Source organism: Parus major, chromosome Z (assembly GCF_001522545.3).
Source record: "Parus major isolate Abel chromosome Z, Parus_major1.1, whole genome shotgun sequence".
Taxonomy (NCBI): Eukaryota; Metazoa; Chordata; class Aves; order Passeriformes; family Paridae; genus Parus; species Parus major.
This window is the reverse complement of record NC_031799.1, coordinates 51,094,185-51,108,777: the sequence shown is the minus strand read 5'-3', so window position 1 is coordinate 51,108,777 and position 14,593 is coordinate 51,094,185. Positions and strand designations below refer to the sequence as shown.

At 34.8% G+C, this 14,593-nt stretch overlaps 1 protein-coding gene across 2 annotated transcripts in view; it reads right to left on the bottom strand.

Annotated features, from left to right (window-relative positions):
* Positions 1 to 1,794: 1,794 nt before the first annotated feature.
* The window catches only part of UGCG (UDP-glucose ceramide glucosyltransferase), a 34,591-nt gene continuing 21,792 nt past the window's right edge, over positions 1,795 to 14,593 (bottom strand). The window contains exons 2-9 of one of the 2 annotated variants that reach the window (XM_015652636.3): positions 13,142 to 13,283; positions 9,554 to 9,656; positions 8,521 to 8,622; positions 8,015 to 8,127; positions 6,051 to 6,229; positions 5,536 to 5,622; positions 4,916 to 5,105; positions 1,795 to 4,252 (exon numbers count right to left, since the gene is read on the bottom strand). In XM_015652636.3, coding sequence (XP_015508122.1) covers positions 4,082 to 4,252; positions 4,916 to 5,105; positions 5,536 to 5,622; positions 6,051 to 6,229; positions 8,015 to 8,127; positions 8,521 to 8,622; positions 9,554 to 9,656; positions 13,142 to 13,283 — 1,087 coding nt within the window. In that variant the 3' untranslated portion in view covers positions 1,795 to 4,081. Of the gene's footprint in view, positions 4,253 to 4,915; positions 5,376 to 5,535; positions 5,623 to 6,050; positions 6,230 to 8,014; positions 8,128 to 8,520; positions 8,623 to 9,553; positions 9,657 to 13,141; positions 13,284 to 14,593 lie in introns of those variants that run through there. The other variant, XM_033520498.1, reaches the window with a different exon arrangement.

Here is a 14,593-nt window from a genome sequence, read left to right as displayed (position 1 = left end):
CACTGATTCAAGATAGGACTTAAAATTGAAAACACAGCCACATACCCTTAGAAACCGCTACAGAGAAATATTTAGGCACCTGCCAAATAAACAAAAGCAGAATGTTGTGAATTTAACCGTAAGAATTATCACTTATTCTCAATTGTGTGATAGCTGGCAATTGAAATTGGCTTGTGCAGTGCAGAACAGGTAACAACCTTTCAAGCACTCCAACTCTTAAAGGCCCAGAAACAACTAAGTCAGCAGCATTTGGCTCTGTGGTTGGTAGTTTCTTTGGCTGTGGTGGCTTTTGGTTTGGTTTCGTTTGTTTGGTGGATGTTTCTTGCTTGTGTTGCGGGTTGGTTTGTTTTTATGACCTTTTTGTTAAAAGCACATCCCATGACCCTGGTTTCACTTACAGAGCAGCTTTACAACACTAACACAAGAATCCTGCATATATTCTCCAAAGCAAACATAAAAGCAGAGATGACTTTGTGAAGGGGAATTCTTATCTGCCCAGACAACTGCATCATAACACTAAGTAGCACCTTACAGATTTTAATTTAGGAGGTAAGAAAAAAACCTTGTGTAACCCTATGTATTCACTCTGAATATACAAGCAGTAAACAATTCAGTATAATCTGATCATTTGTTCAAAACTAGCACATTCTCAGACCCAAAAGATGGATTAAATTTGAAATTATTGCCATTCTATACAGTGCTGTTCTCTCTTCTAAGTGCTATTTATACAAGCATACACTATAGAAGCTGAAATCTTTTTGTATAACTATTAAAACACTATTAAAGTGTATCTATTGCCATATTAAATTTTAGTCTTCCTCAGCTTCAATAGCCATCATCAGCTGTTGGGGAACCAGTTCAATCAAAGAATAGCTGGAGTTCAGACCCACCCTAAAATTAGATGATCAGAAATTAGGTGTGAAGCTTAAAAGCTTTCAAGATGAATGAAACAGCTTGCAGAAGTCATCTGTGAAAACAGGTGGTTAGAGACAAGCTTTTCCAGCTGTCAAAACAGACTCGAGAGGAAACGCAGGTAGCCAGCAGTCAGCAGGAAACGGGAGAGTGGCAAAAGGAATTCAAGGGAGAACGACTTCCACTGAAAGTACAGAATAAAATTACAACATTATTTAACAGCAGGCAGGAAAGTAATGAAAGGACTGAAGAAAGAGGATTTAAGTATTATACCATGTGGCTGCAAATGTACTGAGCACAAAATACACTCAGGAACATTTAAGTTTCTATAAATAGCTTTTAAGTGATTCCAGCAGTGTTTGTTTAGGCCATGCATACAGGATTCCAACAACTCTTTCATGAACACAGGCTCTTACTAAGTTTTACATGATCCTTATAAATGGTAGAGAAGACAAGAGACAGAAAGCCAAGTTAGATGGCAAAGTAAGTTCAGAGTGCATTTGAGTTAGTGTATCTGAAAGCCAAGGATCAACACTACTTTCCAATGTCAACATGTTTTGCGACAAAGGTATCATCTCTAAAATCTGAGTGTAGGCTAGTTACAATAGATATGGAACTATGCTGTTAATTTGTAAAATTTTTGCACACTGAAGTTATTAAAAAAATTAAGGATAACTCAAAACCAGAGTTTAGCACATGTGAATTAATTTCAGTCAAGTATAAAATCCAAAAGAGATGGTGTAGCTGTAAAAATACTAGAAAGGCACGTCCCTTTACTGCTTGTGAGGATTAACTAGAAATATAATCTAACAAAACTGCCTTAAGCACTTAAAGCTGTCACATTACAGCATCACTGAAGAAAGGAAAAAAGTACTCCAAACAGATTGTATTCAAAATTTATTTTTAAATAAAGGAAAAAACAAGACAATTATTTTAAATAAACATGGTGTATTTTTCTACACAGCTGTAGATCAACATAACTTTACATTAGCTGTTTATAACTTTTAAAGTTCTGTTGCAGCATTGTCTACAACATTTGACACTGTTGGTTTCCATTTCATCATCAACCAAACAATACCCAAATGAAACCATTTGCTTAAGTGAAGCTTTATTTTTCACAGCCAAAGATGGCTGTACTAATACCAAAGCACCTGTTAAACAATTATCCCCACCTAGTTTTTTAAAATGGAAGTCTGTTCAGCCTTTTTTTATTTTTTTGGTTCTGTTCCATTGCCTGCATAGAAATCAGCCTAGAAATAAAGCTAAGTAGCAAGCTAAGCTTCACTTTAGCAGCCAAATGAATGGCATCAAACTTCATGAAACAAATGAAGATACAAACATTGTCAGCAAAATTCAACTGTGTCAAAAACAATATTAAAAAAAAGTATTTTTGTGGGTCACAACTAGACTAGGTTTCAGTGTAAAACCTTCCTCAGGAAAAGTGCTTCTTCCTGATTCACATGAAAAGAATGAAGCATGCATCACAAGCCTTTGCTCATACAGAAATGCCCACTAAAAAGTTCCATGTTACCGTAAGGCAAAAGAGATATTAAGGTGGATGAAGGATCTTGGCCCAGAGTATGTTTTACAACAAATACCTACACGTTACACTTGTGTAGCATATGATTGGTAAGGGATTGGCTCAGTAAGGTAAAAAGTCCATTTTTATAAATACATGTCATTATTGCTAATATGCTACACATCATCATCCAACTTTTAAAGCTGCTTTGTTGACATAACCTTGTATATAGCAGTTCACATTCATGGTGACAATATGTTATTCCATATGAAGAAAACTAAAAGCAGCATAAATACAATTATAAAAACAAAAGGCTTATGCAACAGTCTTCTCTAGCTTTGCTGTGGTTTTTTTTAAACTAAAAAGTGTTCAAAGAAAACAAGTCCAGTTCACCACAAATCAGGAAATTTCACAATGAGGTTGAAAACCAAGTTACAGGGAACAGAGAGAAAAACCATGGCATGCATTATAATCTAGTCCTTTTAATCATGCCACTGGAATACAGAAGTCCAATTTAAAGGCTAGACTAACAGGCAAACAGCCAAGAGTAAACTTAGTTTGATATCTAAATTAAGACTACAGTTTTAATCAGTAACAGCAAACGCACCCGGCCCTTTAATATATTCACAATATCTACTGCAATTGAATATTTAATTATAACTAGTATAGTATGTATGTTCACTTTACAAAGATATTAAATACCTGCATCATGAAATTACATTCTTAAGACGTTGTGTAAGAAAATAGCTCAGGTGTGAAATGTTTCTGAAATGTAGTTCTGCTCCCTTCTACTCCCTACTACATCCCACACACACCCCCAACACCCCCCACCCCCAACCATGAAAGCATTCACTCACAGGGAAAAACAGACACCCCTTAAAAAAGGATGGAAGTACTGAGGGGATCACCTTGGCTAGTAACAGCACAGTGCTTAATGAGGTTCAAGACAGAACCAGATCAGACTTGGCCAAAAGATGCCCATAATACATGCCTGACCAGTAAATCCTTCCAACTCATTCTTATTAAACTCAGTCCACTTTTGGTTACTGCAATGATTAAAATATTCCCTATATACATATAAACACAAGACTACAGGTTTACTTTAGTTTGTTTTTGCAAAGCAGTTTAGTCTTTCTATTCATATTGTTCTGCAGCAACTACAAGAGGTAGGCATAAAACATTTCAGAGCTTCTTTCCCAAGGTCCCATTACTAGCTCAGTTTAGTGGGATAAAACAAAAAATTAGCTGTACCTATGTGATTTTACTAGGTACAGCCTTGTGCAATCCAACTGGAAAATAGCTATCTAACCCTAGATTCGCTAACCTAGCACACCAAGGAATAAGAAGCTGTTCATATCCTGGAGGATATTTTTTTAAAAAAAGTCTACTGCAGAGCATTTAAATAGAAAGCAGATGTCAGGACCAATTCTCCCTATTTTTATCTGTACACAGGAGGAAGGAACCATTTGGCCAAGACTACAGATGTACTTTCACAGATGCAAGTGCCATGCAAAAATAAATTGAAGAACAGGTACCAAACATACAAGTAATAAAACTACTGAAGGTAGATTTGCTTGGAAGTATATAAACAACTTATAATACTTTTCTTTCCCCCTTCTCTTTTTGACATTCACAGTTACAAGCGTGTGGCTATACATCAATAATTTCTTCTGCAGTGCCTCCACAACGTAATCTGTAGCGCCCTGTCCTCCAGCTAATAGTGGGGTCCCACAAAGCAGATAGAAAAATATAAATTGTCATGGATTCTCTGATGAACCAAGCTACTGCATAATCAAGTTTTGAAAAACACAGAGCACCACCCTAGAAAAAATAAAAAAAAAGGTATTTAATCATATTGACAATTCTAGAGAAATTTTAAAGTAACTTAAAACCTTTTTTAAATGTTTTACAAAGCTTTTGATTTAGATTTACATATCAATAGCATCCTTCATAAAAACCCAATCTCATTTGTAGCACCTTTCTATATTAATATGAGGCCTTGGAAGTAGGTTACAGCTGTTCTCCTTGCCCATTATTAACAAAATGAAGTGAAAAATGTATGCATGAGTACACATACATCTCAACACATATAAGACAAGGTGACAACTAAAATAAACCCTCCCCCACAAAATAAAAATCACACAAAGCTTCTGGTCTTGTATTGTCAAAAGATCTTAAAATTTCTGCATATGACCATGTAGAGCAGATTTGAAACATGAATATTAATTAAGGAGACAGATGAACTTTCAAAGCCTAGTCAGAGGCAAGTGCAGAGTTTTTTAGAATACAAAACTGCAACCAAAACCACTTCCTCCTTTTCATGGTATGATAACTGAAGCTGGAAGACTGAGAAGTAACAGGATTGAAGTTATTATTTCCTGCATGCCAAGAGAATTATTTTATGGTTGTAATTCAGCTTAGCTTTTTGCTTAAGTCAATGGCAATAGTAATTTTAATAACCTCCTGGAAAACAAATTTACATACCTGAACACCTTTTAGTTGAATGTAGTCAAATATAAACCATGCCAAGCAGTGACACATGAAAAATACCATTATATCCCATCTAAAAACATGATGAGCTGCCCATCCAATAACTAGACTGGCAACAAAGCACTCTGAGATTGGCTCACAAATTATTGTGGCAGGCAACATATTAATTCGTAGTTTGGCCCACCTAGAAAAGACAAACAAATCAGTTTTGACTTTGCATTATTCATTACGTCCTCCTCCTCCAGCTCACCAACTAAGCCATCATGGTATTTTCTAAAATGCTAATCGCATTTAATTAACACCTCCAGATAAAATCCTATAAAAAAACTCCATTTCAAAAATGCTACGGATAGCATTTAAAAGGTAATAAGGGCAGGGGTGTTTTAATTTTTTTTTTTTTTTAATACCTGTAACAGTCATTCTTCTGTGGAAAGTCAGTGTCTCTCTCCCAGAGCTAACAAAGAAGCACAAATCAAGCTGTGCACTGAACTTTAGCACACTGGGCATTAGATCAATTTAGCTTGGAAAATGTATTCCCTCTCATTATCAGGTCATCCCAATCAGAAGAAAGGGGCAGGGATGAGTGGGAGAGGAAGTAAAGATCAAAATCTTACCTGATCATTCTGGACTGAAACTGAGAAATAGAATATGAACCAGAGTTTTGCATTGCAACTTGTGTAGCCATGGCAAATTTCCAGCCCCTGAAAAAGGAATTTGTTATTATAAAAATGTGCAAATAAGAGATGCAAAAATCAACTAGATAATAAGTGCACGAGAATTTTATTAGGCTTCAAAATTTCCTTGGCATATGTGCCCTATTATTACAATGGGTGTAGACAAAAAAAAAAAAAAAAAAAAAGTATTTTATCAAAACTCTTCTTTAGAAAAAACTTAATACTTAAGCTAAGCTCTGAAACTTTTCTCTAAAGGAATTGACAATGATATGGCTCTATTATTTCTAAAAGATTTACAGGACAAAGCACATGCCATTAACATGTTTGCTATATATATATGAAGCTGACATGAACACCTATACTTACAGTATGCGCCATGTGTTTAAAAAAAAGAAAACAAAAAGAAAGCTTTAAACTACACCTAAAGCAATAAGCTTACTTCAGAGTCATCTTACCGGTCAGCTATAGCTTTGGCCATAAAGTAATCTTCAGCAATATACTGTGCAAAAGCTATCAGTCCTCCAGCTTGATCCAAGACATCCTTTCTCATCAAGCATGACATTCCTGTTACACACTTAAAGCCAGTTAAGTTGGCTGAAATATATGACCTTGGATGTGAAGTTCCAAAATAGACCTGTCAAAAGAACAAAAGGCATTTAAAACTCTGTATGTAAGTACTACACTAACAACTTTTTCCTCTGACAACATATGGAGGGTGAAAAACACTAGATGTGGCCAATCATGATGGTTTATTTGGAAAGACCTTTAGCTAGCAAATCCAAAGGCTGGCTTTAAATTCAAATATTGAACTACTGTATTTCATTTTGTATCTCATTTCCAATTTACTGAGGTTTTTCTCAGGGAATAGATGTATTAAAAATATATTAAGTAACAAACAAATCACCAAGATTAATATATTACATGGTGATAACTGACAGACATGTTCTCTCCTTCCTCTTTTGAAAATTATCTTCCTTCCTGCATACATTAGAAACTTACTATATGATTATATGGAAGCATGGGAAATTAGTTTACTTAGTACACTTGCAAACAAAAATAGTGAAGAAAAAACTCAGATTGCAAGCAAACCTTTTTATAAAATTCAGTAATTTAAGACTAGGAATGACCTACAAAACAACAGAATGAGTGCTAGTGCCTTACACTATTACTTAGGGTAGACTCCCTTCACACTGGTACAATCACTCATTCAAGAAAAGGCATGCTCATCTTGCAGGATACTGGATCAGCAAAAAGCTCCTTCAGGAATACAGAATCAGGAGTTGCAATTCTTGCTTTAACAAACAGCAGTACTAGGAAATTTTCTTGCTTTGGGTCTTCCAATTTTCTCTTGTAAGAGAAAATTCAGATTTTGTATCATAAAAAAAAAGCACGGAAGCATCCCTCACTAGAGCAATGATGGAGTAGTGAATTTCACCACAATTCCATCTTTCACATTTCTGTGTTTCATCCCTATCAGTTAGCCTTGGGGCCAAAATGCCTTATACATGCCAACTCCAAATACAAAATTGATTAAATTACATGCCTTGAGACACAAGGAACAAAAAAGCAAACTCAACCTCCTTATTCTACCAAAGAGAACTTACTGAGATAGAGGGGAGAATAGGACTGAATGAGTAATATGAAAATAGTGCATAGGAATCAACTTTCCACTTTCTCTTTCACTGCAATAGTTATGAGACATGAAATAACACTACAGAACAAGAGTCAGAGTAAAGCAGATATATATCCTGTAACAAACAGAGCTATGCAACTTCCTGGTAAAGAAAATTTTAAGTGTTAAAAATTCATACAGACTCAAAAAAGAATGGAAAAATTAATTTAAGAAATAGTTCTTACTAAAATACTATTATAATAAGGATTAGTATACAAGTCTGCTTCCTGTTCAGGTAGTCTCTCAGCTGAAAATTACAGAACACTGAGGTGTTAGATATTACAGGAAAACAGGATATAAGCCTTGCTTTTGTTCTACTTTCCTCAAAGGCTCTGCTTGTAAATCTTGTTGGAAATAAGATACCGCATGAGCTGGACTTAGCTTTGACTTGTCATGGCCATTTTTATGTGCCTTTTCAGATCTCAAAATAGAATTAATTAGTCCTTTCTGACTAAGCCCTAGAAAGCATTCATCAGTTCAATTCTGCCATTTTTTAATAATTTTAAATACAAAATCTAAAATGTGTATCCTGTAATCTTTATTGCTCAGACTTAAATATTGAATCAATAAACAGAGCACCACAGAGGAATTTTGGAGCATTTAGAAGCTGTCCTAGTTACCCTGAGTAAGAAGTGTGACTGCAGCTAAAAATAAACATTTTCTCACTCAAAAAGTACAAGAGACAGAATACAGCTTTCACTCAGCAAGGTTTTGCAAGCAAAATCCACCCCACAACACTGCACTCACCTGTTCAAGGGTAGCAGCAAAACCCTGCCTGTCTGCAACATAGGGAAGCCCATGGACCAAGCCCACTTTTTCAGTCATTTGATTGGCCATATCTGTCAGTGTGTCTGGTGTTACTAAGTGACAAATGAAAAAAAGGACACTCGATGGAGCAATTCTGTTATTAGCAGACAACTGCAGTGAGACATTTTAAAATAATTTTATTATTTAATAATTCCATTTTATTACCAGTATCAAGAGTACATGCTTTGATGCATACTGTAAGAATGGTTTCAGAAGAATAGTATTAGTGATTAACAATTATTATGATCAACAACATATAAAATGAAAACAGTCTAAATAGTATTTTTCAAGGTATTTTCTCCTTTAATTAGAAGTTAATCTTTTATTCCACAGAAACATTTTTTTCAGACTTTTAACTTTAATTTCTGCTTATATTCTCATTTAAAATGGTCTCCAAAATCTGCTTGCTTACAGTGAATAAGCACAGTTAGCACATACACACCTACCTCTGATTCCACTATCACAAATCCATATGAGATCATATTTGGCAACTTCATAGCCAGGCATTAAGTTATTAATCTTGGGGTTGATGCCAACTTTCTTGCCACCTAAAAAATACAAACATCATACAAAATTAATGTATGGAGGGTTTTTGGAATTCAGATTCAATACCCAAAATATTTAAATATATAAGCTGAAGAAGAGTAGAAGTTTACCCACCAATTCTGAAACTCCACTTTTATACAAAATATTTATATTTTAAGTATACCTTCAATTCCATATTTTGTAATTGGAAAAATAAAAGGAAAAATATTCAAATGCTTCCTTAAAATGGCAGGGTAGCAAGATTAATGTAATTAAAGGAGCAGTAGAACTATAAAGCTTATTGCTACATTCTTGTAAAGAAAACATTATTCATCTCTTGTTTTTTAAGACTATGATCATGAAAACTATATTTTACAGTAATTTTGGCAGAAAAATAAAAAAGGAGCAGAATAAAGTGAGACACACTCCTTTACATCCAGCTGACAGACATGGTTAAGTTTGATTTATATCAGAGAAAAAAAAAAACACAACTACATTTTACTACCTTGTTCTAATACCCCTTTCCTCCACTAATTCAAATAATAAGGTAAAGAAAGAGCCATACAGCCTAAGCAGATGAAAAAGGATTGTAGCACAACCTCAAGCTCAAATACAGCTACAACTCTGAGTCACTTCTTGCACATTTAGTTCAGTGCAAAGATAGGATTTATACCACTATTTTAAAATTAGGAGGAAAAATTGCAGGGGTTTACCAAAATCAAAATCCTCCTAAAGTTTTCTTGGACTGATGTCACAGACTGTGACTACAAATTTACTTTTTACTGCAAACTGGTGATTAAGCTACAGAAGTAACATGGGCTGAACAAGACAACTATTTATTTCTTTAAGTCCATATACATATGGAGTCTTCAACTCCATACAGAGTATCCTATATGGAGCTGAAGACCTATCATTTTACAAGTCAGAGTCCCACCTTCAAGTTGCACTGCTTACCTATAAACAGTCTAGCATCAACATTTGGGTATTTGCCAAGGAGCTTTTTGCACACATCAATAGCTGGATCATCATGATCTTGTACACAGAGTAGTACTTCATACTAGTAAAAACAAAAATGTATACACTCACATATATATTTACATACATACAGCTAATATCCATATTGTCTACAAAATAACAGCGTACTAAGCTAAAAAAATAAAGAGTGCTGTTATAGAATTAAAAACAAAGGGGTTGTTTTACAGCTAAATGAGTCTAGTTTTTTAATGCACAGCCAAGTACTTGTGGAAAAAGAACTAAGGCTGTATCTCAATGAACTCTTTTACTGATGAACACTACTTCTGCTGTTATTGAAGGGTTTCTATTAGTCATGAAATAAGATGTTCTGGTGTACAAGATAAAATTTTTGTTTCCACTTCCATTTTTGTTCACATACAAATCTTAAATCCAGTATGATATTCGATTAAATTACAGTACCTGAAATATTAAAGAATGAGGTTATGATATACTACATATAGATGTAGTTCAGAACTACATCTTCCATTCCCTTACTTTATAGATAGATATGCAGAATAGAGATGGAAGACAATCCACAGAGACCACTGCCTGTACATATGTACACTTAAATGTACGCAGCAAAGCCCAGGAATATGTATATGTAACATCTGTATTTTCCTATTAAGAGAGTGATGGTTGGAAAAACACTTGGTAAGGGAAAACTGTAGCTGCAACATGCTTACACAAGCTAGTGGTAGTGGGTGAAGAAATAAGAATCACTTAACACTGAGGCAGCTTTGATAAAGGTATTTTTGCTTATGTGGTAACAGCAAATTAGTAAAATACTACTTGATATAACTTTTCTTTTACTGTGTTAAAATTGGAGCCATTAAAGCTCCAGTACAAAAACTAAAATACAGAAAATGTAAATTTCAGCTCAAGATACCCAGAAGCCATTTTTACAGTCCAAGACTGAAAAATTCCATCACAACAAGAAACCATTTTCTTGGACCACATTTGCAGTAGCTGTTGCAAATAAGAATCCCAACTAGCAATTAACTGTTCTTATTCTTCCTTATACTATTTTATCACCTCTCTAAACTTCAATTTTGCTTAAGTAGTTTAGTGAAAATAATCTGAACTTTGAAAGCTCCCTATTGGCTATATGATGAAAATTTCTAATGTTTTTGTTAGGAAGGAGTATTACATACAGCAAAAGACATTACGCTAAATATATATATGTATACATATCCAATAAAAAAATTGTATTGTTATACACAAAAGCCTGAATTACTCTAATGCCATTCAGAATACTGACGAAATTTAAGATCATTTAAATGGGAGTTAAGATTTGTTCTACAAACTATCAGGCAAATATCTCTACCTCTCAGAATGCAAATTCTAAGTCAATTTGGCTAAGGAGCACACAGTGTTTGATTTCTACCATCTTACAGCATGGAAAATGGATTTTAAAAGAGCTGTCTCACTATGCAGACAGGTCCTCTCATCACAACAGAATCTTGACAGCATGAACACCATAGAGAAACAACTGAAGAATTTAGTTTTTTACTGCACATTAAATTTGTAAAATAAAACTGTTTTTCCAAGTCATTATATAATTAATCTTCAATCCACAGCAGCAATGACACTTCTATACCCATGTTCTCTAAGAAATTCAACCAGAAGTAAATCAGTTATTTCAGACTCCATGTTTGAAAAGAGAAAAATTCTAAACAAATGGTGTTTGTATGCAGTAGCAAAGTAAAAAAAACTAGGAAATGATAAAAGCAGAACAAATACAAAGATGCTTATCTACACAAACATTACTATTTGGTTCATTTGAATTTAACATGAATAGAAAACCTTTTGGAAAATTACAATATGCACACTAGGTGAGAACTCTTCACTGATAAAAATATTATGTATAAATCCTGCAGTTTTGAGACTGTATAACCGGATTCCATTCAAGAGAAAAGTATTTCACACATGGAGTATCACAGAAGAAAATCATCACTGCAGGTTGAATTCAGCTTCACTGGAAAAAGTTTCAGATTAATCTTTCACAAAAAAATTTCACTGCACAGCTGAACTTTGAATACCAGGCAATACTGTTATTCTGATTTTTGCAGTCAATCCCTTGAAGTAGTTCTGTATAGTAATTTTAAAATGTTTTTTCAGACAGATTAGGGACCTTGCTTATACTGTCTGCAGTAAACTGAAGCATTCACACATGCATTTTCACACTCCTTGGAGAAAGTAAGATTATCTACTATTATCTGAAATTATTAAAGATTTGTGTGGAGTAGCTACATTTTAAGGTTATTATCCATGTATTTTCAGAACTAAAGAACAAGACTACCTCTTGTAAAGCAAGATCAAAAAATTTGTTTTTTGAATTATTAAACACGTTTTATTTGTAGTCAAATATTCAGCAGCATAATGTTTTGATGTTCATTATAGGTCATATAATATGTTATGATATTGCTAAAGGTTCTTTGCACTGTTTGCAATACTGACATATGCAGCATGCCTCAAGTATCCTTTAAAATGTGCTTGGCCACACTTTATTGCATGTTGTTGAGTTGAAAGGAATCACATGTTTATGTCTGAAGCTTTCCAAAAGGCCCAAAGCTTCATTACATAAAAAATTTCCAATTTCTGACTAGTTCCAAGTGCTAGGGATTTTAATTTTAATTTTACCCTCCCTACTTAAGTGTCAGTTTAAGGCTCTCAGTTAAAATACACTAACAGAACTTGCTGTACAGCCTACACAAACCTTTGACCTTTCACAGTTGGAGCAGCAGTGTCAGATGCAGTTTTGAGAAGAGTTGAGAAAAGAGGAGTTTTTATATTAAAGCTAAATTTCAAATTTTGGAATTCAGCAGACTCAAATTCAGTAAAAATATGTATTTTTTTCCCATCCATAGGAGCATACTTCAAATATTAAATGATACAGCAAATATTTACAGACTTCTTTTAAGCTCTTTAGAGCAAGAAGAGCACCTGACACGCTTATCAATAATATTGCTTACTGCCAATAATACAAATTCAAACAGTGCTTAACACCAAATGCAAGCTTTTATGAACTCTGCTTCCCAACACCAGCACATGACTTAGACTTACCCTACCTACCAACAACTGGTGAGGTATACTACCTCATCACTGAGCAACTCCTCATTAGTAGAGTCATCAGTAAGAACCATCAAAGTTTCAGGCTATCAGTTAAGTGCTCTCTATTGGAGGATCTCTTACAGAGTAGTCAACTGAGGAGAATTTCTTGCCTCTCAAGTGATCTCTTACATCAGTATGAAACACTTAAATATATAAACATCACAATACAGGAATAATGATTAAGCAAATCTTAGCGGAGTGTAGAGTATTTTTCACCCACAAGCCTTGGACATGTTCCTCAATAGTCAACTTTTTAAAAAGGAATATGATTTGTTTGCAACATGTAAAATATGCAATTATACATCTGCAGAAGGAAGAACCCAAGACAATCAAGCAGCATAGCTCCACATCCAAACTTTTCATGACTTTTTGAGGCATTGGAGAAAAAAAATAAAAGACACCAAATAATATACATACTTTAGGATAATCCAGCTCAAAGAAGGTTTCTAGGTTGTTGATCAGGTTAGGATCCACACCTTTTAAGGGCTTTAGAAGTGAAACACCAGGAAGCTTGCTATATGGCTGTTTGTCCGTGGCTTTCTTATTGAGGTGGAGGCGTCTGTAATGAGAAATAGCATATAACACCACTTAAGGAACTATGCTAGAGAAAGACCCTCAAAGTACAGTCAGAACTAAGAAAGCTTGGGAGTTAAAATTGCTGCAAAAAGAATTTAATCTAGTTGTTGAAAATCTAGCTATTTTTCTATTCAATAGCTGATGTCAAAATTGATGTCAACAGCTACTGTCAAGGGCAGTGTCTAAAAAACTTCAGAATAACATGCAGTTTACATTCAGCTATTTATTTAACATATTAGATACAATTTCAGATAAATGCATTTTACACTATTCATTTTGAGCAATAGGAGTATGACCTTTTTTCAAACAGCAGCAGAGATGAGATTTTTCTGCCTTCCTTCACAGCACTAAAACTCATAGTATTACAACAAAATAGTCATAAAAAACAATTTACTGTAAACAAGGAAAAAAGCAAAAGGCTCAGGTACTTCTTCCTGCATCGAATTATGCAAAATTTAGACCAAATTGAAAGCATAGTTGATCCTATTGATCCAAGAAAAGATTAAGGAATAATTAACTGTAATATAAAAATCCTGACAGCAGGCTGGGTCAGAACCATAGATAAACTTTTACACGCAATTTCAAGCAGTTACTGGTATTTCAGCAATAAATCAGAATTGTTCAGGTTTTGAAAAAGACATTTAAGATCATCAAACCACACTGCTAACCCAGCAGTACCAAGTCCACAATGAAACCATGTTCCTAACTGCCATATTGAGTATATAAAATGTGTCTGCAATAACATCACAACTCACTAAAATGAATGTTTAATCCTACACTCCTGTGTAAATGAACACAAAATTGAATTACAAAAGATTGACGGGTGTTGGAGACTGAATGTTGTAATTTATGACTTAAACGTTATCATGAAAGCCTTTTGCCTATTACAGCAAAACTGTATTAGAAAAGCTGCAGAAAAGACCAGCACAGCCTAAACAGGGCTTCTGACTGAGGGCCTGAAGTGGTCACAGATGGAGATAAGATACAGTAAACTCAGGTCTAGGGGGAGAAGAATATATTCACACAGGAATCAAGCTTAACACCTTCAGAGTGGAGACCGCAGCTGCAGGGCCATCAGCTGCCAGACTTCACACAGATCTTCAAAGGCTGGGGGGGAGGAGAGGTGTGGGGTGTGTGGTGGAAAAGTCTCTGGTCAGAGACTCAGTGACCACCCATTCTCCACTGTGCAGACATCAGCTGAGGGGCCCCTTCACCCCAGGAAAAGCTCACCCACAGCAGAGGGGGTGTCATCAAAGGTCTCCCCCAAACCCTGCACCAGAGCACTGCAGATGA